This window comes from Enoplosus armatus (assembly GCF_043641665.1).
Source record: "Enoplosus armatus isolate fEnoArm2 chromosome 16 unlocalized genomic scaffold, fEnoArm2.hap1 SUPER_16_unloc_1, whole genome shotgun sequence".
In the NCBI taxonomy this organism is placed as follows: Eukaryota; Metazoa; Chordata; class Actinopteri; order Centrarchiformes; family Enoplosidae; genus Enoplosus; species Enoplosus armatus.
The window spans coordinates 91,627-114,683 of record NW_027261190.1 but is presented as its reverse complement, the minus strand read 5'-3'; the positions used below and the strand labels follow the sequence as shown (position 1 = coordinate 114,683).

The 23,057-nt window shown below is 41.6% G+C and overlaps 1 protein-coding gene across 1 annotated transcript; it reads right to left on the bottom strand.

The window, feature by feature from the left end:
• Positions 1 to 2,066: 2,066 nt before the first annotated feature.
• On the bottom strand, positions 2,067 to 16,799 carry LOC139307132 (interleukin-17 receptor D-like). The gene is made up of 11 exons (XM_070931015.1): positions 16,559 to 16,799; positions 10,095 to 10,253; positions 9,465 to 9,583; positions 6,952 to 7,075; positions 6,636 to 6,674; positions 5,755 to 5,900; positions 5,564 to 5,638; positions 5,005 to 5,071; positions 4,431 to 4,574; positions 4,069 to 4,241; positions 2,067 to 2,612 (listed from the first exon to the last, which is right to left on the bottom strand). Exons 1-11 carry the CDS (start codon positions 16,797 to 16,799, stop codon positions 2,067 to 2,069), a joined length of 1,833 nt encoding a protein of 610 aa, XP_070787116.1.
• Positions 16,800 to 23,057: the final 6,258 nt, after the last annotated feature.

Genomic DNA, 23,057 nt, shown 5'->3' with positions numbered 1-23,057 from the left:
TTTACCACAGGTGGACTCCAATTAAGCTGCAGAAACATCTCAAGGATGATCAGTGGAAACAGGATGCACCTGAGCTCAATTTTGAGCTTCATGGCAAAGGCTGTGAATACTTATGTACATGTGATTTCTTAGTTTTTTATTTTTAATAAATTTGCAAAAATTTCAAAAAAACTTTTTTCACATTGTCATTATGGGGTGTTGTGTGTAGAATTTTGAGGAAAAAAATTAATTTAATCCATTTTGGAATAAGGGTGTAACATAACAAAATGTGGAAAAAGTGAAGCGCCGTGAATACTTTCCGGATGCACTGTACATATGTATATATATATATATATATATATATATATATACACATACATACATATACATTGCTATTGCTATTATTTTTCATATTTGAAAATATTGTAAATGTGTATATTTTTATTTTCTATTTCTCATTTTTATATTTTTTACATACTTTCATTTCTAATTTATGCTGCTTTCTACTCTTGAATGGGAGCACCGGTACTGTACAATTTCCCCCTGGGGATCAATAAAGTATTTCTGATTCTGAATCTGATTCTGATATCCAATGTTATCCACATTCCTTTCAGTCCATTCTCTTTTCTGCTCCACAAGTGGCAAGTCCACATTGGGATGAAAATTACCCCACACAATATTTAGCCCATAATCTAACCCATTTAAACCATATTCGACTGCTACTGTATCAATATTCCAACCAAGTCCTTTACGTTGTTGTGAATATTCCCAACAACCACACAGCACATTTGTTGCAGGTTGTTCCTCATCAGATCCCTTTAACTTAACCCAATATGCTTTAAACAGTCTATGGCTCACAACGATGCCTCCTCCAACCGGGTTGCCAGACCTTGTTGCTCAAGTCACTAAACTGTAATTACAATTTGAATTGTTAATTATATATACACGCGAAAGGTTCATAATTAACAAACCAATCCTTCACTTAAAAACTAAAATGGCATCTAATCAACTGTATTCAGACATGGTTGATTACCAAAATTATTCTAGACAGATAGAGGTTTTTCTGCAGCCTGGCAACCTACAGCATCGACAATACCTCCCATTCAGTCATACACAAATGTCATGAATAAGCCATATATGACATATTTGATGAGCCAAAGAAAACTTGTTTTAATCTTATTTTATTAGATGATTAGATGCATAAAAGAAAATCTAAATTTCACAAAAATACAACACAAAATGCAAGACAACTCACATTTATCCACGTCACCTTACATCAGCATAACATTACAAATGATGGGACCTATTAATCCATTCTTGAATATATGAGATATGCACATGTATACATAAACTATAAGCATGACTGTAAACATACATGTATACAATGTTCAGTATGTACTTCAAGGCAAACATTCTCAAACGATAACTTCAATAACTCGCGTATGAGATTAATTGTTTATTTATGTACAATGCTTGTATTACAAGTTTTTCATTTCATAATAACTTCACATGACACTGCAAGAAAACAAACAGAAAATGTCTTTTGTAAGACTAAGATAGCTTTTTTGACCATTACACACATTACTGGACGTTCTTTTAACAAATCCTTCCTGTACACACACACACACACACACATATACCATGTTAACACATTTTAGAGGTCAAAGTGCACTGCTGCTGCCATTGCAGCACAACTGAGGCAGAGGTGATTAGTTGGTCAATTATTTAAGGGAACCGTTAAGTTTGTGGCCATCATCAGTGTCTATCTTCAGGTAGTCTGACTCACCGGATGTAGGCTGTTGGGATAAGACTGCCATTGGCCAACTATTTCAGTCTGCGTGTTACCGTTTTGCAAGGGCACAGTCACTGCATCCTGGGCTTAGCGCTGTCCAAGACGATTGTGATTGGTTTAAAGAAATACAAACAAGCCAGAGCGTTTTTTTCTCCTGTCCCAGAATGATAATGGGTTGAGCTAGACCTTTCTCCGAAGTGTGGAGATAGGTCTGGCTATGTAAGCCAACTATTCTCCTATACTGGGCTGAGGACCACCATTAAGTTAGGGCGTATCGGATTGCTTTTTTTAGTGTTTAGTTCCCTCCCTCCACAGAGTGATACCTTTTTGCCCTCATTGCCATCCCAGCCTCGTAGATTGCTAACTGCAGAGCTGCTCCGGCTGGTGACTTAGAAAAGCCCTCCTCTGAGATGTAGTTTATCTTCAGGTAACCCCCCGGCCTATGCAGAGCCACTCCATGGAGGTGGGAGAAGAGCAGCGGTAAGTCACTTGTCAGCGTGTAGTGAGATACCAGCCTCAGCTCAGTGGGAATGTCTGTTTCCTCAGAGTACTCAAAAATGGCCGCCATGTATTTGGACATGTCCTGGCCCCTGGCTTTGGCTCGTCCCACCTCCTCTCCGACAAGTCTGATGGCTACATCAGAGCTGAAGGCGTTGGACCCAAAGTCCAGCCCTCTGTCTGCCTCATCTTTGTTGTCACCCTCTGGCTCTGGCTTAGGTCTGCGATTGAAGCCCCAAGAACAGATCACCAAGATAAAGTCGCTCTCCCGGATCTGACGGCAGTGCCAGGCCATACTGCCCTCCTCAGCCACGCTCAGAGAGTCCCACAGGTCCAAGCACACCTGGGAAGAACAAAGGAGAACACTGTCACGACAAAGTGTTCTAATAACACATTTTACACACCCCTATTTCATATTAAAGAAAAGATTGAAACACAGAAATTGTCAATATAATAATTAGCTTTGTAAGATGACAGTTATCCTTTTTTGTATTTCCGTCCTAGCCTTGTGGACAGTGGACCCTTGGGGGCTTACTGGGGTGGGGGGTGGGGTTTCCCATCCAGTCTACATGTGTTTTGTGGACTTGGAGAAGGCTTATGACCGTGTCCCCGGGGGGTCCTGTGAGGGGTACTGTGGGAGTATGGGGTCATCGGGGCCGTTGCTACAAGCCACCTGGTCCTTATATGTATATGTGTATATATATATATATATATATATACTGTATATATATATATATATAGTGCAAGCTGTATCTGTATATTCTGCACAAAAGTCAAATACGTTTTCGATGGGTGTCCCTTGTCACAGATTCTGTTTGTGATATTCATGGACAGGATCTCAAGGCACAGCCGGGAGAGGAGAGTGTTTGGTTTGGGGACTTCAGAATTGCTTCTCTGCTCTCTGCAGATGATGTGGCTCTGTTGGCTTCATCAGATTGTGACCCACAGCATGCACTGGGGCGGTTTGCAGCCGAGTGCAAAGTGGTCGTGATGAGAGTCAGCATCTCCAAGTCCGAGGACATGGTTCTCTCCTGGAAAAAGGTGGATTGCTCCCTGCCTGAGCAATCTGAGTTACTGCCTCAAGCAGGGAGTTCAAGTATCTCGGGGTCTTGTTCACGAGTGAGAGTAAAATAGAGCGTGAGATCGACCAGCGGATTGATGCGGTGTCAGCACTAATGCAGGTGTTGTATTGAACTGTTGTGGTGAAGAGGGAGCTAAGCCGGAAGGCAAAGCTTTTGATTTACCACTCGATCTACCTTCCAACCCCTAGCTATGGTCATGAGCTTTGGGTAAGGACCGAAAGAATGAGATTGGGTATACAAGCGACCGAAATGAGTTTCCTCATCAAGGTGGCTGGGGTCAGCCTTAGAGATAGGGGGAGGACCTCAAAAGGGATCCGAAGGGAGCTCGGAGTAGAGCCGCTGCTCCTTTGCATCGAAAGGAGCCAGTTGAGGTGGTTCGGGCATCTGATCAGGATGAATCCTGAGCGCCTTCCTTTGGAGGATTTCTGGACATGTCCAACTGGTAGGAGACCCCGGGTTAGACCCAGAACACGTTGGAGGGATTACATATCTCATCTGGCCTGGGAACGCCTCGAGATCTCCCTAGAAAACATTGCTAGGGAGAGGGATGTCTGGACCACCTTGGTTAGCCTGCTGCCACCGCGTGCCCGGCCCCGGATAAGCAGTAGAAAATGAATGGATGGATGTATTCATAATTTGTTTCTGCCTGTCCGATTCCACTGAATCAGCACACCTGTAGGAAAAGGCATTAGAGCCACGACATGTCATGTCCACTACCTGAGTGGCCATGTGTTGTTGTATGAAGGCCCCTAACTGCATGACAGCTTTGACATGAGCGGGCCCATCATAACTGCTGTAGCAAATCAGAAGACGAGGAGGGGTCAGCCTGTTTCTGGGCAATGCCATCACTTCCTCCTGAGTCCCGCTTTCTTGATGCTGCTTGATAACATCTGAATGGATGAAAATAAGAAATCTGGTTGTATTTCACATCATGCCAGTAATGGAAAAGACAGAACAGAGGTACAAGAAAGGTTCTCTGTCAAATGGTGTAAAATGGATTATTATCATGACTTATTTTGATTAGCTTTCATGAAATGCAAGCAGTGATTTTACATGAAGTATTTGGTTTGTCTTCGCACCTGGTTTTATGTCAAGTTTCTTCATCTGCAGCTTGGGCCTCCTCCTGGTGAGAGCAGCCAGTAAGACTACAAGTATGGCTACCACAGCCAGGCCCAGTGGAAGCATCAAAGCCCAGGAGAGAGTGACAGAGAGTTGCAAGGCACCTTCTGAGGAGTGGGGAGTTGTGATTACATGATAATTCAGTGACAGACCTTAAAGAAGTAGTTTGACATTTTGGAAAATGCGTTACTAATTACTGCCGAGAGTTAAAATGAGATGATTGATACCACTGTCATGCCTGTGTGCTAATTATGGAGCTAGAGCTGGGAGTAGATTATTTTAGTTTAGCATAAAGACTGGAAGCATAATAAGAATATTTCCCCAAATTCCAAAGTATTACTTAAAGGGATGAAAGACTGATGGGATTGATCACACATGTATTAAATATACACAGACTGTATTCATGGTCCAACAGACACTTAAATATTATATCACTTATATCTCCACAACAAAATGAAAAGAGAGGTTTGCATAGCACCTACTATGATGCATAGTGATTGTGTGGATCAGCAGCAATAAAACAACCTCCCCCACCTTTTTGAATGTGCATGACTTGAACACTGAATGTTTTCCTCACTGCATCCACTTCGTTAGCTGCAATCTGTGAAACAAGAAATGTTGAGCATGACAGTTCATTCTTGACCTTGTAGATTGACAAAATAAACTTCTTTTGGGGGCCACTTGGGGGCAGCGCAACAAGCTGTAAACAAAACACTGACACATCACCTTATAAAGTTGATATATCGACTGTGTTGGCTAACAGCCTATTTATCCAGAAGACATGGAGCAACATTAGCATTAATTTGGGGTTGTGATGATGAATGCAAGTCCAATATTCACTCTCCTTTTATCTCTGTTTTGCTCTCCACCAGCTCTTGAGGGGAAATATCTGGCTAAATGCTAAATGCCGATGGTTGAAAATTAATGCATAAAATATATAGATAGTCCATATAATACATATTTTTTGAGACTGGTATTTCAATATAATTTATTAAACACAAAGCCCCTGAGATTAGGTTGAAAACAGTTGTAGTTTTATATATTATGCAATCAGTGTTAAGGATAGAATAGTTATAATCCACTTTTATTTTACCTCACAAGTGTAATTGGTTCCTTCTTGAAGGCCATTCAGCTGATAGCTGTGATGAGTTTTGTTGTTGGTGGAATTCTAAGGAAATTAAATACAAGTATTCAGTTCACTTAATTATCAAATAGTTCCGTAATACACATAATAGAAGCAAGGCATTGGCAAAATATAAAGCTGCAGAAGTTGAAACAACTCACAGGTGTTATGTCTGTGTATTTCATTATGCCGTTTGCGTAACACAGTGAGAAGTAGCTTCTGATGCCCAGGTTCGGGGGAGCCAGGTTAAAGGTCACTATGATGGCAGTCCCTTCATGTTGGACCTCAATATATTTGGGATACCAGTCTACAACCAGACCATAAAATATTGACATGATGTCAAGCTGATCATAAGAAGAAACGGTAACGCTTCATTTTACAGGTCCGCAAATTTCATGATAAGTAGGTGATAATTACATGCATACATACATTTCAAGGAAAGTAATACGAAGTTAACTGATATCTAGATAGTTCCTACTAGCTAAACCCTGTTCCGTTGCCATCTCATCTGTCTCCGGTTCTGGTGCCCATTCCGGCGCCACTCCCCCACTGGGTCCCCCCACCCCGGACTTGAAAACCTTCTCCTCCTGCAGGGCCAAAGCTCCTGTGCTAGCTTCCAGACCCTTGTCGGTAGCACAGGGAAGACTTTGTTTTCCTCCTGGGCAGATCGACTTCAGGGCTAACCCCCTTCACTTTTACCCAACAGCTGGGAAGCAAAACGCAGGAATTTCTTGGTTATTGAAGAGCTGCAGCATTTATTCATGGATTGATAGATTTTCAGCAAGTTTAACTTTTGTGAAAAATCGAACCGCAACTGCTTATTAGGAAAGAGCACAATATAATTCTTAAATAATTTTGCAGTAATTTTGGACACATTTAGGGGTAATTTGGGGATAATTTCAAAGAAATTTCAAATACGTAACTTGCTAATTATCACCTACTTTCCATGAAATTTGTGGACCTGTAAATTGAAGCATTACCGAAGAAGGAAAACATTTATTGTTATACCAGACTTTATTTGGGAACTATGAGAAATTCTCACCTTTTTTGCACTGCTCAAGACCGTTCTTCTCTGCACATGCTGCAAAACCAGCGCATATTACTATAAATTCACCATTGTTTTGACAATAGTCTTACTGAAAGATATATGATGAAAAGGGCAAAGTTTAGAGAGCAGAGAGCTTTCTGGGGACAGAGCAGGAGATGTCATTATATGTACAGTAAATAAGCCAAGAGAAGGAGGGATTTAGATTTTGAAGGTTACCCTGAAGCAACCACAAAGTTCACTGAAACTGTGTGTGTGTGTGTGTGTGTGCTTTATGAGATAATATCTAGTCTAGAGCTTAAAGTAGTCTTACAGCGTGTGGAAAAGATCTTGCTGTGGTAGAACCTCTCCCACTCCTCAGGCACTGGCAGAGCCATGACGGTAACAGCATACTGGGACCCAAGGGAGAGGCCGGGGAAAGGGTCTGACTTGTACACCTGCAGAATTCAGTGGCAATTATGACTTCAAACACACTGCACACTTATCTGATAAGCTGAGATAAGAGTTTTTGACATATTCTTTATTAGTGGTTAAATAGAACGGCTTTCTCATACAAAGTCTCATATATATTGCTGTTATATATTATATATATTCATCCATCTATTTGCTATACCCACTTATCCTTGAGAGTCACAGGGGGGCTACAGCCAATCCCAGCTGACATATGTTTATCAACACTTTCCCCAAAGAATTGTTGAGTCGAGTTGCCATTTTATGTGATGTGACGTTGTGTGTTTTTGATTGAATTTGAACTTTTTACTTACTTTTTTGTAGGATGATTTGATTTGAGCATATGCAGATTTGGATATGAGACTTGGACTTGGTTATGGTCAGATTTGCCTCCCAGAGTACCAGAATACTAGTACAGAGTGGTCATTGCAGCCTGTAGCTCTGGTACTAACTTGTGGTTCTTTCATGAAACATTTACCATTAAATAGATATCACGTTTTTTAAAACATGATCCCTGTCTTTCATAGGCAACAATATGGTGTTTATGCATTGCAGTTCTTAAAAGTCACTTGTTGGTTTAACACTTGCTACACTTTAACAATTTCACACTTTTCTTTATTGTATGATGACGCCTCAAGGACATGTATGGATGTGTTAATGACCTTTGGTATGGTCCAGAATACTTAAATAATCTGTTGATTTCATGAGTCTGTTCTTAAAGCTGTGTTATTATTGGTTCTGTTAGTTAAATTATAAAGCTTGTATGTAAGGTGAAGCATGCTTTAGTGAAGTAATGCTAGATTAAAGCTGCATTTCATGTGTGATTTGTGCTATTTTCCAATGCTTTATGCGAATACATATTTCATATACATATTCTATAGGTGAGTTCAAATGCTCACCTATAGGACTCCATTAGAGATTGTCATTAAGTTGAGTTAAAAGGGTTAAAAAGTGGTATTTGAGTATAAATGATAGTAATGCTAATTCATTTTCAATCTAAAGCATATAATCCAAGGAAAATTGTAAAGCTATTGTGACATATTCCATCAGGATGTTAAAGTAAATGGACTCAAATGGTCTCACATATATAGTGCTTTTCAACCTTCATGGTTCCCACAGTTTTGGAGCTACAGCACTGTGTGTCATCTATAAAGGTTTTGTGAAGAGTTAGACCATCATTCAGCCAGGGATGCTATAGGACATAGTTTTTACATGTAAAACAATTAACACAATATACGTTATATTAACGTACATCACCCCTGTCCCCACTGCGTTACATTAACGCACCCACCCCCTACTGGACACTTTATCTGGACACTTTACTTTATTCTGGTCACTGCACTGTTGTTATTTATCTTATCTTATTTTTTATTTTTATTTTTATTCTTATTCTTATTTTAGCTTTTATATTCTACTTATTTGTTATCAAAACAATAGCACCTTCAGACCACAGCAAATTCCTTGTAATGTATGTTACTTGGCAATAAACAGTTTCTGATTCTGATTCTGATTCTGATTACAGAAACCGAAATGAAGCAGGTGGATAGCAACTTGTTGCCTAGTAATGGGCAAATTGCACTAATCTGTTTCTAATATGTCAGACATAAAATGCATCGTCGTGGGACATAGTGACGCAAATATCTCTTCTTTGAAACTGGCAGATTACATATAAAATTAGACAGATGAGTTGTGTACACAGGGTTGAGCAAAAATGATTTGTTTCAAAAACAAAATCAGCCCCATACAACCTATAGTTATCAAAATAAGGGTTATTAGAAACCTCACCGTTTTCATCGTTTACCAAGTCAAACACAGTAATGTGTGTTCCTTTCATTGGATTAAGTGTTAATGTGGTTTAAATGTATGCATGTGGAGTTCCCACCGTTGTGAGCATGTCCAATGGTGTATGGTGTCATAGTCCTTCAGGACATTCTCATAACAAAAGGCTAAATAACAGACTTCCTGTGACGTTGCCTCTCGTGTGATAATTACAGCTTTTGAATGATCTTGATGAGCTTGATAAAATCATAAGGGCATATTTTCAGTTTTTCTGAAGGATGATGTCACTGTTATCCCACCCAAAATATAACATAATTTCATAAACACCAGGTCATAATGTGAGAGTATGTCCAGAAGCTAAAAGATACTGGCTGCTGGTGTGTCTTCCCAGGGGAAAGTCTTTGGTCTTTGGGGTGGGAAAGATTTAAGATCCACTCCCTGATGAAATAATCTGTAATCAAAATGTAAATGTATTTATATTCAAAGTATTGCTTAGTTGTTTGTTGTTGAGAACTGCTTTTAACAAGAATTTGCGTTAAAAGTGGCATTCTAGGCAGAAAAAGAAGCACAGACCAAAGCGAGCGGGGCCCTTCCTACCCTTTGAGCATGTGAAGCCGGGATGGAGAGGTTACGGTGGAAGAGAAAGAGCTGACAGGCAACACCAGACCCTCCCAAAGCCTGGAGGGACACCTGAAAGCCTCGCAGGAAGGCGATGCCTGCAGCAAACACAAAAGGACAGCGTGAAGTCAGTGTCACGGACTCGGCAAGCCATCATCTAAGTTGCATACAAACTCCAAAGTCAAATGCATGTGTGTGCTGCTTGTGTTACACCAGTTCAGTGCATGCTCAATTAAACTTTTAACAAGAAAGTCTGTTATACTGTCACCTGTCAAAGCCTGGAATAATTCAACGAGCTGTCTCTCATAGAAGCATTCTCATAATGCAAGGCATAATTTTCGCCTTTCAAAAATAATTCACTGTATGTCACCTGAAGTAAATCTTCTTTATGTCAAACCCTGATATGACAAATTATTTGGGGGACGTAACTCCTGCCTGACATGGTATTTTAATTTCAAAACTGGCTACAGTCTTAAAAACTGACCAAACAACTGTATGACTTTCGCCCCAATTTAAAGACATGCTATGTATCCTTATCACAACCGCATACAGAAATTGGCTTTAGAATATAGGATGAGAGTATTTCGTTGTCAATCTGTATCAACATACCATAGTAACTGGGCTTCCAGGAGACAACCATTGTGTCATATTTGGGGTTTGGCTCATGTACAAACTCAATCTTCACATCATTTGGTGCTTGGACATAGTGCTGACAGATTTTAGGGTCTCCTTCTCCTAGCAACTCAAAACATGGCCATGGAATACAACCTGAGGAGAAATAACAATGACACATAGAATATCAAAGTGTTTTGCTGCAAAAGACATTCTCAGTACATGATGATTTCTTGACAGTGCACAAGTCAGCAATCAATACATTTCTGGATATCTAATATGAAAGGAAACAGGATGTTTTAGCAAGACCGGGCTACAGTCATGCTAACGGCTATGAGGTTGTACTTGTTAGCATGCATGGATAAGCGTAAATACAGTAAGATTGTTATTCACGTCGGCGGTAATGACTCCCGGTTACGCCAATCGGAGGTCACTAAAATTAACGTGGAGTCGGTGTGTTCGTTTGCAAAAACTATGTCGGACTCCGTAGTTTTCTCTGGGCCCCTTCCCAATTTGACCAGTGATGACATGTTTAGCCGCATGTCATCATTCAACCGCTGGCTGTCGAGGTGGTGTCCAGCAAACGATGTGGGCTTCGTAGATAATTGGCGGACTTTCTGGAGGAGACCTGGTCTGATGAGGAGAGACGGCATTCATCCCACTTTGGATGGAGCGGCTCTCATATCTAGAAATCTGACCGACTTTATTAGTGAACCAAAACCGTGACAACCCAGAGTCCAGACCAGGATGCAGAGTCGCAGTCCTACACGCTTCTCTGCGCTTCCATTAGAGCAGTTACCCACCCAAAACCCCATAATGACTGTGTCTCCCCCCCGACCACTTAAATTAATTCAATCAAAATTAAACAGGAGAGCAGTCATTAATAAAAACCTAATAAAAATTAAGACCACCACTGCTATAGGACAAAACAATAGGAAAATTAAGTGTGGACTGTTAAATATCAGATCTCTGTCATCTAAAGCTGTATTAGTAAACAAGCTAATATCAGATAATCATTTTGATCTACTGTGCTATTATTACAGCTATTATTACAGCTGTAACTACTATCATCAGTCATATTTCCATTATTATTATAATTATAGCTGCTATTTCTACTGCTAGTCCGTCTGTCGGTCTGTCTATCTGTGTCTTTATGTCTATCTCTCTCTCTGTCTCTTTCTGTCTGTCTGTCTGTCTCTCCCCCTCTCTCTTTCTCCCTCCCTCTCTATGTCTCTCTCTCTCTCCCTCTCTCTCTCTTTCTCAAACCCAACCGGTCAAAGCAGATGACCGCCCACCTAGAGTCTGGTTCTGCTTGAGGTTTCTGCCTCTTAAAAGGAAGTTTTTCCTTGCCATTGTCGCCAAAGTGCTTGCTCATGGTGGGAACTGTTGGGTCTCTGTAATAACATTATATTATTATTATTATCAAAGTGTTTTTATTGAATTTTCTGTTCAAACAACAAACATCCCATTCAAAAAAAAAAAATAAATAAAATAAAAAAAATAAAATAAAATAAAATAAAAAAATAAATTAAAAAAAAGACAGCAGGACTCAAAACATACATCTCAAATACAGGTCTAAACCACAGACAAAACAGTAACAAGACATACCATACTAATATCAGACATCAGACATACCCATCACCCATGTGGGAAGGGAAGGGAAGGAGGGGGGGGGGTCAAAAGCTGCCATCTATGTTGGGGCTAATTAGAACTCATGTTCAAAGTAGGAAATAAAAGGCTGCCAGACCGTAGAGTACTTCTTAGTGTTGCCCTGCAAGGTGAATCTAATATGTTCTAATTTAAGGTGTGCCATCACCTCTTCTACCCATCGTTTATGGGATGGCGGTGTCGCCTTTATCCAGTTAAGTAGGATCAATCTCCTAGCCAGCAATGAAGAGAATGCTATTGTTTTCCTTTGAGAGATTGTTAGTGGCGCTTCCCTTGGTGTCACACCAAAGATGGCTGTCAGAGGGCCGGGCTCTATATCTTTGTTATAGATTGACGAGAAAGTTCTAAAAATTCTGGCCCAGAACTCTTTCAGCTTGGGACAGGACCAGAACATATGACCTATATTGGCTGGCACCTGTTTACATCTAGGGCAAGTCGGATCAGCCCCCTGATACATTCTTGCCAGTTTGTCCCTTGAGAAATGAAGTCTGTGTAAGACCTTAAACTGTATCAATCCATGTCTAACACATACAGAAGAAGAGTGTATTAGTTCCACTGCCCGTCTCCAGTCAACATCTGATATGTCCAATTCTAACTCTTCCTCCCACTTCCTTTGTAAGATATCAAGGGATGGGGAAGCCACCTTCTGGATGCTCACATAGAGCGTGGAAACCGTCCCTTTAAGAGTTGGATTCATGTCTAGCAGCCCATCTATCCATCCACTCCGCGGCAACTCAAGGGATGAGGCGAATGTCTTTTTCACAAAATCTCGAACCTGAAAATATCTTAAGTAATTCGTCTTTGAGGGGATTCCATATTCCTTCTCCAACTGAGCAGCAGACATGAAAACACCACCTTTAAAAAGATTTTTGACGCATTCCACCCCAGCTCTATACCATTCCCTAAATGCTGTTCCCCCAAGGGCCGGGGAGAATAAGTGATTGCCATAGACGGGAGCAGACAGGAGGGCGTTTCTATTTTTAAAATGTGTTCTGAATTGGACCCAGATTTTGATAGAGTCACATACAACAGGGTTGTTTGTGTAAAGGTGTTTGCTTAAGGGCAGAGGAGCGCAGACCAGGGAGCATAGGGACACCGGGCTAGATGCATATCTTTCCATATGTACCCACACTGGAGTTTCATCGTCATCCAACTTTGAGACCCAAAACAACACCTTATGTATATTAGCAGCCCAATAATAGTGCATATAATTTGGTAGGGCCAGGCCTCCCTCTTCCCTCTGTCTCTCAAGGAACTCCCTTCTTATCCGGGGGACTTTTTTTTCCCAGATAAAGGTGGATGTACATTTATTCAGTTCTTTAAAAAATGACTTCGGTATGAAAATTGGTACCGTCTGGAATAAATAGAGGAACCGTGGCATTATGTTCATTTTAACAGAATTTATCTTCCCTGCTAATGATAGGGGGAGGGATGACCACCTTTCCATATCTAATTTTGCCGTATCCAATGTTACTTTAAAATTATGATTAAATAAATCTTTATACCTCCTCGTTACATTGATACCTAAATAGGTAAACTTATCCTTATTTGTTGTAAAGGGATAGGCCTGGAATGAAAGTTTCCTCGCCTGTTTATTAATTGGGAAAAGGACACTTTTTCCCAGGTTAATTTTATAACCCGACACCCTCCCATAGTCTTCGATAATACCAAGAGCTACCGGGATGTTCGTGACAGGATTCGACAGGAAGAGGAGGAGGTCATCAGCGTATAAAGACAACTTATGAATTTGCGTGCCCCCGTGTATTCCCCCGAGCTCAGCAGCATGCCTCAGCATTATTGCGAGGGGCTCAATTGCCACATCAAAGAGCATGGGCGACAAGGGGCAACCCTGCCTTGTCCCCCGAAACAGAGGAAAAGGTTCAGATATTATATTGTTTGTTCTTACCATAGCCTGGGGGTTCGCATAAATTATCTCAATCCACGAGCGAAATTTAGGACCGAATCCGAATCTCTCGAGGGCCGTGAACAGATAGAAATACTCTATTCTATCAAAGGCTTTGTGGGCATCCAGGGAGATCACAATCTCAGGCTCAATGTTATCTTCAGCAGTGTATATCACATTAAACAAGCGACGGAGATTACTGGAAAGTTGTCTACCAGCAACAAACCCTGTCTGGTCAGGATGAATTATTTTACTTATAACAAGCTCAATCCTAGCCGCCAATATTTTGGCCAATATCTTATAATCACAGCCAAGTAGACTCACTGGGCGGTATGATTCACATTTAAGTGGGTCTTTATTTTTCTTAAGGAGTACAGAGATCAAAGCCTGTGACATTGTTTGAGGCAAAGCTTTTTTATCAAGGACCTCCCTATATACTCCACAAAGCAGGGGTATCAGTTTAGAAGCGAATGTTTTATAAAACTCACTTGGGAACCCATCAGGGCCCGGCGCTTTGCCTGTCTTCATATTCCGAATCGCATTCTCTATCTCCCTAGCCGTCATGGGTCCCTCTAATCTATCCCTATCTGCGTCATCTAGGGATGGTATTTCCAGATTTTCAAAAAAATTTTTCACTCGTTCCTTGTCATCTGTTTCTGAAGTATACAGATCCTTATAAAAAGATTTAAATTGGTCGTTAATACCCTTCTGATCTATAATTTTGTTTCCCAGGTTATCTCCTATCTGTACTATCCTGCCAGCAGCTGCTGATTGCTTCAACTGGTAGCTCAGGAGCTTACCCGCACGCTCACCATGCTCATAGAGATCCTGTCTTGACCTAAGATATAGATCCTCCTCACATTGACTTATCAAGACATCATATTCAGTTTGGAGCAAAATCCGCTTTCTATGTAGCTCCTCAGAGGGAGTCATAGAATTTGCCAGGTCAACTTCTTTTATTGCTTTTATTAATTCCGTGGTACGTTTCATCTTTCTCTTCCTTTCACCAGCACTGTATGAAATTATTTGTCCTCGTAAATAAGCTTTTAAGGATTCCCACAGAGTGCCATTACTTATATCAGGGGTATCATTAAGTTCTAAGAAAAAGACTATTTGCGAGTTTATGAATTTTGTAAAATCATCATCTGCCAATAGCCTGCTATTAAGGCGCCACATTCTCTGAGGTGGCGTATTCTCAGGAAAGTGAAGTTTCAACATGACCGGGCTGTGATCAGATATTACTATACCAGTGTATTCTACATCTGTTACTATAGAAGTCAGTTTATTATCTAATAAGAAATAGTCAATTCTAGTATATGTTTGATGTGGTGGGGAGTAAAAGGAGTACTGTCTGGAGGTTGGGTTTATGAATCTCCATGGATCAAACACACCATATGCTTTACAAAAAGAGTTAATGCATTGTGCTGATTTACTTAATACATTGGATGTTGGGCTAGAGCGGTCCAAGGTTGAGTCTAGGACACAGTTTAGGTCTCCCCCTAGAATCAGATTATGAGCGTCCAAATTAGGCAGTAATGAGAATAAGTCCTTAAAAAATTGAACATTATCCCAATTGGGTGCGTATATGTTTGCCAACACCACTGGCATATTGAATAATTTTCCAACCACAATAACATATCGACCATGTTTATCTTTTATAGTAGTTGTTTCTACGAATTGTACATTCCTGTGTATAAGGATGGCCACTCCTCAACTCTTACTATTGAAATTTGAGTGATAAATCTGATTGAATCCCCCCCTACAAAGCTTGAGGTGGTCCTTGTTCAACAAATGCGTCTCCTGTAAGTAAACTATCTCCGCTCCCTGGTCTCTCAAATGCGAAAATATCTTACTCCGTTTAGCCGGCTTATTGATCGCCCTTACGTTCCAGCTCATCAATTTTGTGTCCATTCTGCTCGCATCCATGTTTGGTGCCATGTCAGGAGTCCGCAGCCCGGAATCACCATTGCACCCCTATGATACCCACTTTCCGGATCACACCTTGAAGATTTGGCAGCAAAAACAAAAAGGTTAAAAGGAGAGGGTCTGGGGAGGGAGGGGGGGGTGTCACACACACAGACACAGCTAACACATAACACATTACATATATGAACGCTAACACAGTGCTCTTTAACGAGCTCTCTCGTGGCCAACCGGTCCATCATCCTCCTACACACCAAGCCTACCGTGTGCGGCTCCGTGTATATCACCCCCTAACCTTAAAAGTATAACATCACCCCTTTGACTTAATCACCTCATGGGAAAAACAAACAGAGGGAGCTCTCAAGAGCAAGATCCTAAATAATGTAAAATATTAAAAATAGAAATAAAAGGCAATACCATAGGCAGTAGGCAACAATAGCCAAGGGGGAAAAATCAATTCTTAAACCTTGAATAAGACAAAACAATAATATGACAGGGCAACCGTAGCTCCTAGGATGGGATGAGAATTATATATCTATATACAAAGAAAAAAAAAAAAAAAAAATATATATATATATATATATATATATATATATATATATATACATACACCCAGCAATATATGTGAGTGCATGTGCATATCCCCACTTAAATACACACTGAAACAAATATTTCTTTGTCAATATTGTCAAATCTAGTCAACAAAATCCTGCTTGCAGTAGTCATCCCATTTCAACAGTGTAAGCATGTGTACATTTCTACTTAGCCAAGCTGAAACCAGTCTATATGCTTCACCCAGGGTTCAGTTTCTTCTTGATGTAATCCACGGCGTCTTTTGGGCTCTCGAAGATTTTCGTTTGCCCTCCTTCTGGCGTAATCACCAGGGTTGCCGGGTAACGCAGCCCATATCTGATCCCCGTGCAGGCCCGCAGGAGGCTTCTTGCTTCTTTGAAGGCTGCTCTCTTACTGTTTACCTCCTGGGTGTAGTCCGGGAAGATGTGAATCTGTCCGCTCCGACCCTCCGGTGTTCTCTCCATTTCTCTCGCCTTCTTCATTATCTCCTCTTTCTCTGTAAAGTAGTGACATCTCACGACGAACGCTCTCGGCGGAACTCCGTTCCCGTCTCGTCTCGCGCCGAGTGTCCGGTGTGCTCGATCAAGCGTCGGTGTTACTGCTAGTCCCAACTTGTCTTTCAGCAAGCCCGCCATAAAGTCTGACGGCTTTTTGCCCGTCTCGGCCCCTTCTCTTACCCCCACGACACGTATGTTGTTGCGTCGTGATCGTGCCTCGAGGTCTTCACTCCGTCCCCTCAGCTTCAGTACCTCCTTCTCCATTTCTTTCAGTTTTGTCTCAATGTTGGTTATGCTGTCAGACTGACCATTCAATATTTCATCCACCTCTTTTTTCCGTTCGTCCATCCTATTAGCCAAACTGCTAGTATGATCGCTAATCAGCCTCACCTCCCCACGTAGCAACTCAAACTGAGCTTTAGCATTCTCTTCCACGCTCCTAGCCCATTTTTCCATCTCGGCCTTCGTCTCTTTCCTTCCTTTCTCTACTTCTTCTTTGCACCTCACGATCTCGGTCTTTGTCTCCTCCCTGTATTTCGTATTCTCAACGTTGCCGTTTTTAATCTCGGACATCATATCCTTAGCCCACTGAGGCATGTCGTCGGCACGTGTTAGGCTAATATCACCCTTGCTAGCCGAGGAGGTCAAGTTGCTAACCACCGGCGGCTTTTCTCCGCCCGTTCGAGTCGATCTGGAGGTCATTTTCGGTCGTAAACTGCACTGAGAACGCACTCGTTCACTCCCAAAACAGAATCTTATTCGTCCAGCCCCCCCAAAATGATACAAATATGGCGATATTAATATTTTTGACTACTTTTACACGGAGCCTCCGCACACACGTCTTCACACGGCAAAGCACATCCGGAAGTCTTCCTGTAATAACATTATAAAGAGTCGGTCTAGACCTGCTCTATTTGTAAAGTGTCATGAGATGACTTTTGTTGTGATTTGGCGCTATATAAATAAAATTGAATTGAATTGAATTGAAAAGAAATATTTCATTAAGAATATCTGTCCTAAATGATGATCTGCCAGATCTCATGCTTGTTAGTGCTGCAAAGCTGTCAGATGCAATAACAGTGTTATTTATTTCCTTCTCTTCTATCCACTGCAAGGCCAATAATATTGCCAATAGCTCTGAGGTATATACTGACAAGTGGTCTGACACTCTTTTCCTAATATATGATTCAGTCACTCGGATATAAGCTGCTGCACCTGCACACCCTGTAACAGGATCTTTGGAGCCATCTGTGAATATGAACACAGAGTCTGAAAAATGCTGATCAAACTTTGCGGCATACTGAAAGTTGCTTTGACTTGTCCTTCAATTGCTGCTGTATATTGAGGTCTATACTTGGCAAGGAGAACAACCAGGGAAGAATGGAAGAAATTGAAACTGTGGGGCTGTACTGTAATTGATGGCCTTTGCATCACCAATCCACCCAAAACTTTTGTCTCATTATGTTCCCAGCATTCTGTTAAAACACTTTTGGCAGGATGTGTCATGTCTCGTCATTTACGTTAAGTTACCGTTTTTGTCTCGTTTAGTCATGTTGTCTTGTCATTTCCTGTTTTATTTTGTAGTATTGTGTGCCCTCTCGTTTCAGAACATTTTACTTCCTGCCCTCGTGTTTCCCGCCTTTGTGATTGTCAGTCCCCCTGATTGTTTCCACCTGTGTTCACTCACCTCATGTTTAAATAGTCTGCGTCTCCCTTTGTCTTGTGGCAGTTTGTCTTGTCCTCAGTGCCATGATAACCAGCGGTAATTCCATGTCAAGATTTCCTGTTAGTCCCTGTGTGAGTTGTTTCAGTGTTCTTGTTAATTTGTTCACTTTACTGTCTTGTTTTTCCTAGTTTTGTTCCTCCACTTTTTGGGAGTGATTTTCTGTTGTTAACTTTGTAGATATCTCTTGCTTTGTCAAGCTTCATATTTTGTTATAAATAAATACTCTTTATTATATATTTGTACTTTGTTTGAGTCGTGTGTGTGGGTTCATTTTTTGCCTTGCTCAGTCGTGACAAGATGCATATCAGAATCAGAAACTGTTTATTACTAAGTAACATACATTACAAGGAATTTGCCGTGGTCTGAAGGTGCTATTGTTTTGACAACAAATATGTAGAATATAAAAGGTAAAATAAAAATAAGATAAGATAAATAACAAACAGTGTAGTGACCAAAATAAAGTGTCCAGTAGGGGGTGGGTGCGTTAATGTAACGCAGGGGGGACAGGGGTGATGTACGTTAATATAACGTATAACTTGTGTTTGTGTTCGGGGGGGGGTCAATGTAAGTTCGTCAGGTTGACTGCAGAGGGGAAGAAACTGTTTTTGTGGTGGGAGGTTTTGGTCTTGATGGACCGCAGCCTCCTGCCAGAGGGGAGGGGGTCGAACAGATGGTGTCCAGGGTGGGAGGGGTCAGCAGCGATCTTCCCTGCTCTCCTCAGGGTCCTGGAGGAGTACAGGTCCTGAAGAGATGATGTTCAGCTCCCTCAGGAGCTTGACGGAGCTTGACGGACTGGTGACTGGAGGTGCAGCTGTTGGTGTACAGGGAGAAGAGTAGAGGAGAAAGAACACAGCCTTGAGGGGAGCCGATGCTGATCGTCCGCGAGTCTGAGACGTGTTTCCCCAGCTTCACGTGCTGCTTCCTGTCAGACAGGAAATCTGTGATCCACCTGCAGGTGGGGTCAGGCACGTTCAGCTGGGAGAGCTTGTCCTGAAGAAGAGCCGGGACGATCGTGTTGAAGGCAGAGCTGAAGTCCACGAACAGGATCCTGGCATAGGATCCTGCGGAGTCCAGGTGCTGGAGGATGAAGTGTAGGGCCAAGTTGACGGCGTCGTCTACAGACCTGTTGGCTCTGTAGGCGAACTGCAGGGGGTCCAGCAGAGGGTCGGTGATGGATTTGAGGTGGGACAAAACCAGGCGTTCAAATGATTTCATGACCACAGAGGTCAGGGCGACGGGTGTGTAGTCATTTAATCCTGTGGGCCCTGGTTTTTTGGGGACGGAGATGATGGTGGAGGCCTTGAAGCAGGCTGGCACGTGGCATGTCTCCAGTGAGGTGTTGAAGAGGCTCTTGGCTTGTAGTTGGTGATCTGTCTGAGCCCCCTCCACACAGAAGCAGAGTCGTTGGAGGAGAACTGGTCTTGTAGTCTCTCTGAGTACAGTCGTTTAGCTTCCCTCACCGCCTTGCTAAACTTGTACTTGGCTTCCTTAAACTCTGCTCTGTTGCCACTCTTAAACGCCTCTTCCTTTTCCAACCTCAGCTGTCGCAGTCTTTCTGTGAACCAGGGTTTGTCGTTGTTATAACTCACCCTGGTCCGAGTTGGTACGCAGCAGTCCTCACAGAAGCTGATATATGAAGTCACAACCTCTGTGTACTCATCCAGACTGTTGGTAGCAGTCCTGAAAACATCCCAGTCAGTACAGTCCAAACACGCCTTCAGGTCCTCTGCAGCTTCACTGGTCCACTTCTTCGAAGTTCTCGCAACAGACTTAGAAAGTTTTAATTTCTGCCTGTATGCAGGAATCAGGTGGACTATGTCATGGTCAGAGTGTCCCAATGCAGCGCGGGTGACGGCGTGAAAAGCGTTAATGACTGTGGTGTAACAGTGATCCAGAGTCCAAATATACAACTGAGCGCCACAGGAAATCATTCCTGCCTGTGGCCATCAAACTGTTCAACTCCTCCCTCAGAGTGTCAGACACTCAGAAGAAACAGACTGGAAATCTGGACCTGCTTCTACATATACTACCTCACTATTACTTATTCTTAAATGTCAGTGCAATACATATATGGTCAAACACAATAGTGCAATACATACAGTGCATCCGGAAAGTATTCACAGCGCTTCACTTTTTCCACATTTTGTTATGTTGCAGCCTTATACCAAAATGGATTAAATTCATTTTTTTCCTCAAAATTCTACACACAACACCCCATAATGACAACGTGAAAAAAGTTTATTTGAGATTTTTGCAAATTTATTAAAAATAAAAAACCTGAGAAATCACATGTACATAAGTATTCACAGCCTTTGCTCAATACTTTGTTGATGCACCTTTGGCAGCAATTACAGCCTCAAGTCTTTTTGAATATGATGCCACAAGCTTGGCACACCTATCTTTGGGCAGTTTCACCCATTCCTCTTTGCAGCACCTCTCAAGCTCCATCAGGTTGGATGGGAAGCGTCGGTGCACAGCCATTTTCAGATCTCTCCAGAGATGTTCAATCGGATTCAAGTCTGGGCTCTGGCTGGGCCACTCAAGGACATTCACAGAGTTGTCCTGAAGCCACTCCTTTGATATCTTGGCTGTGTGCTTAGGGTCGTTGTCCTGCTGAAAGATAAACCGTCGCCCCAGTCTGAGGTCAAGAGCGCTCTGGAGCAGGTTTTCATCCAGGATGTCTCTGTACTTTGCTGCATTCATCTTTCCCTCTATCCTGACTAGTCTCCCAGTTCCTGCCGCTGAAAAACATCCCCACAGCATGATGCTGCCACCACCATGCTTCACTGTAGGGATGGTATTGGCCTGGTGATGAGCGGTGCCTGGTTTCCTCCAAACGTGACGCCTGGCATTCACACCAAAGAGTTCAATCTTTGTCTCATCAGACCAGAGAATTTTGTTTCTCATGGTCTGAGAGTCCTTCAGGTGCCTTTTGGCAAACTCCAGGTGGGCTGCTATGTGCCTTTTACTAAGGAGTGGCTTCCGTCTGGCCACTCTACCATACAGGCCTGATTGGTGGATTGCTGCAGAGATGGTTGTCCTTCTGGAAGGTTCTCCTCTCTCCACAGAGGAACTCTGGAGCTCTGACAGAGTGACCATCAGGTTCTTGGTCACCTCCCTGACTAAGGCCCTTCTCCCCCGATTACTCAGTTTAGATGGCCGGCCAGCTCTAGGAAGAGTCCTGGTGGTTCCGAACTTCTTCCACTTACGGATGATGGAGGCCACTGTGCTCATTGGGACCTTCAAAGCAGCAGAAATTTTTCTGTAACCTTCCCCAGATTTGTGCCTCGAGACAATCCTGTCTCGGAGGTCTACAGACAATTCCTTTGACTTCATGCTTGGTTTGTGCTCTGACATGCACTGTCAACTGTGGGACCTTATATAGACAGGTGTGTGCCTTTCCAAATCATGTCCAATCAACTGAATTTACCACAGGTGGACTCCAATTAAGCTGCAGAAACATCTCAAGGATGATCAGTGGAAACAGGATGCACCTGAGCTCAATTTTGAGCTTCATGGCAAAGGCTGTGAATACTTATGTACATGTGATTTCTTAGTTTTTTATTTTTAATAAATTTGCAAAAATTTCAAAAAAACTTTTTTCACATTGTCATTATGGGGTGTTGTGTGTAGAATTTTGAGGAAAAAAATTAATTTAATCCATTTTGGAATAAGGGTGTAACATAACAAAATGTGGAAAAAGTGAAGCGCCGTGAATACTTTCCGGATGCACTGTACATATGTATATATATATATATATATATATATATATATACACATACATACATATACATTGCTATTGCTATTATTTTTCATATTTGAAAATATTGTAAATGTGTATATTTTTATTTTCTATTTCTCATTTTTATATTTTTTACATACTTTCATTTCTAATTTATGCTGCTTTCTACTCTTGAATGGGAGCACCGGTACTGTACAATTTCCCCCTGGGGATCAATAAAGTATTTCTGATTCTGAATCTGATTCTGATATCCAATGTTATCCACATTCCTTTCAGTCCATTCTCTTTTCTGCTCCACAAGTGGCAAGTCCACATTGGGATGAAAATTACCCCACACAATATTTAGCCCATAATCTAACCCATTTAAACCATATTCGACTGCTACTGTATCAATATTCCAACCAAGTCCTTTACGTTGTTGTGAATATTCCCAACAACCACACAGCACATTTGTTGCAGGTTGTTCCTCATCAGATCCCTTTAACTTAACCCAATATGCTTTAAACAGTCTATGGCTCACAACGATGCCTCCTCCAACCGGGTTGCCAGACCTTGTTGCTCAAGTCACTAAACTGTAATTACAATTTGAATTGTTAATTATATATACACGCGAAAGGTTCATAATTAACAAACCAATCCTTCACTTAAAAACTAAAATGGCATCTAATCAACTGTATTCAGACATGGTTGATTACCAAAATTATTCTAGACAGATAGAGGTTTTTCTGCAGCCTGGCAACCTACAGCATCGACAATACCTCCCATTCAGTCATACACAAATGTCATGAATAAGCCATATATGACATATTTGATGAGCCAAAGAAAACTTGTTTTAATCTTATTTTATTAGATGATTAGATGCATAAAAGAAAATCTAAATTTCACAAAAATACAACACAAAATGCAAGACAACTCACATTTATCCACG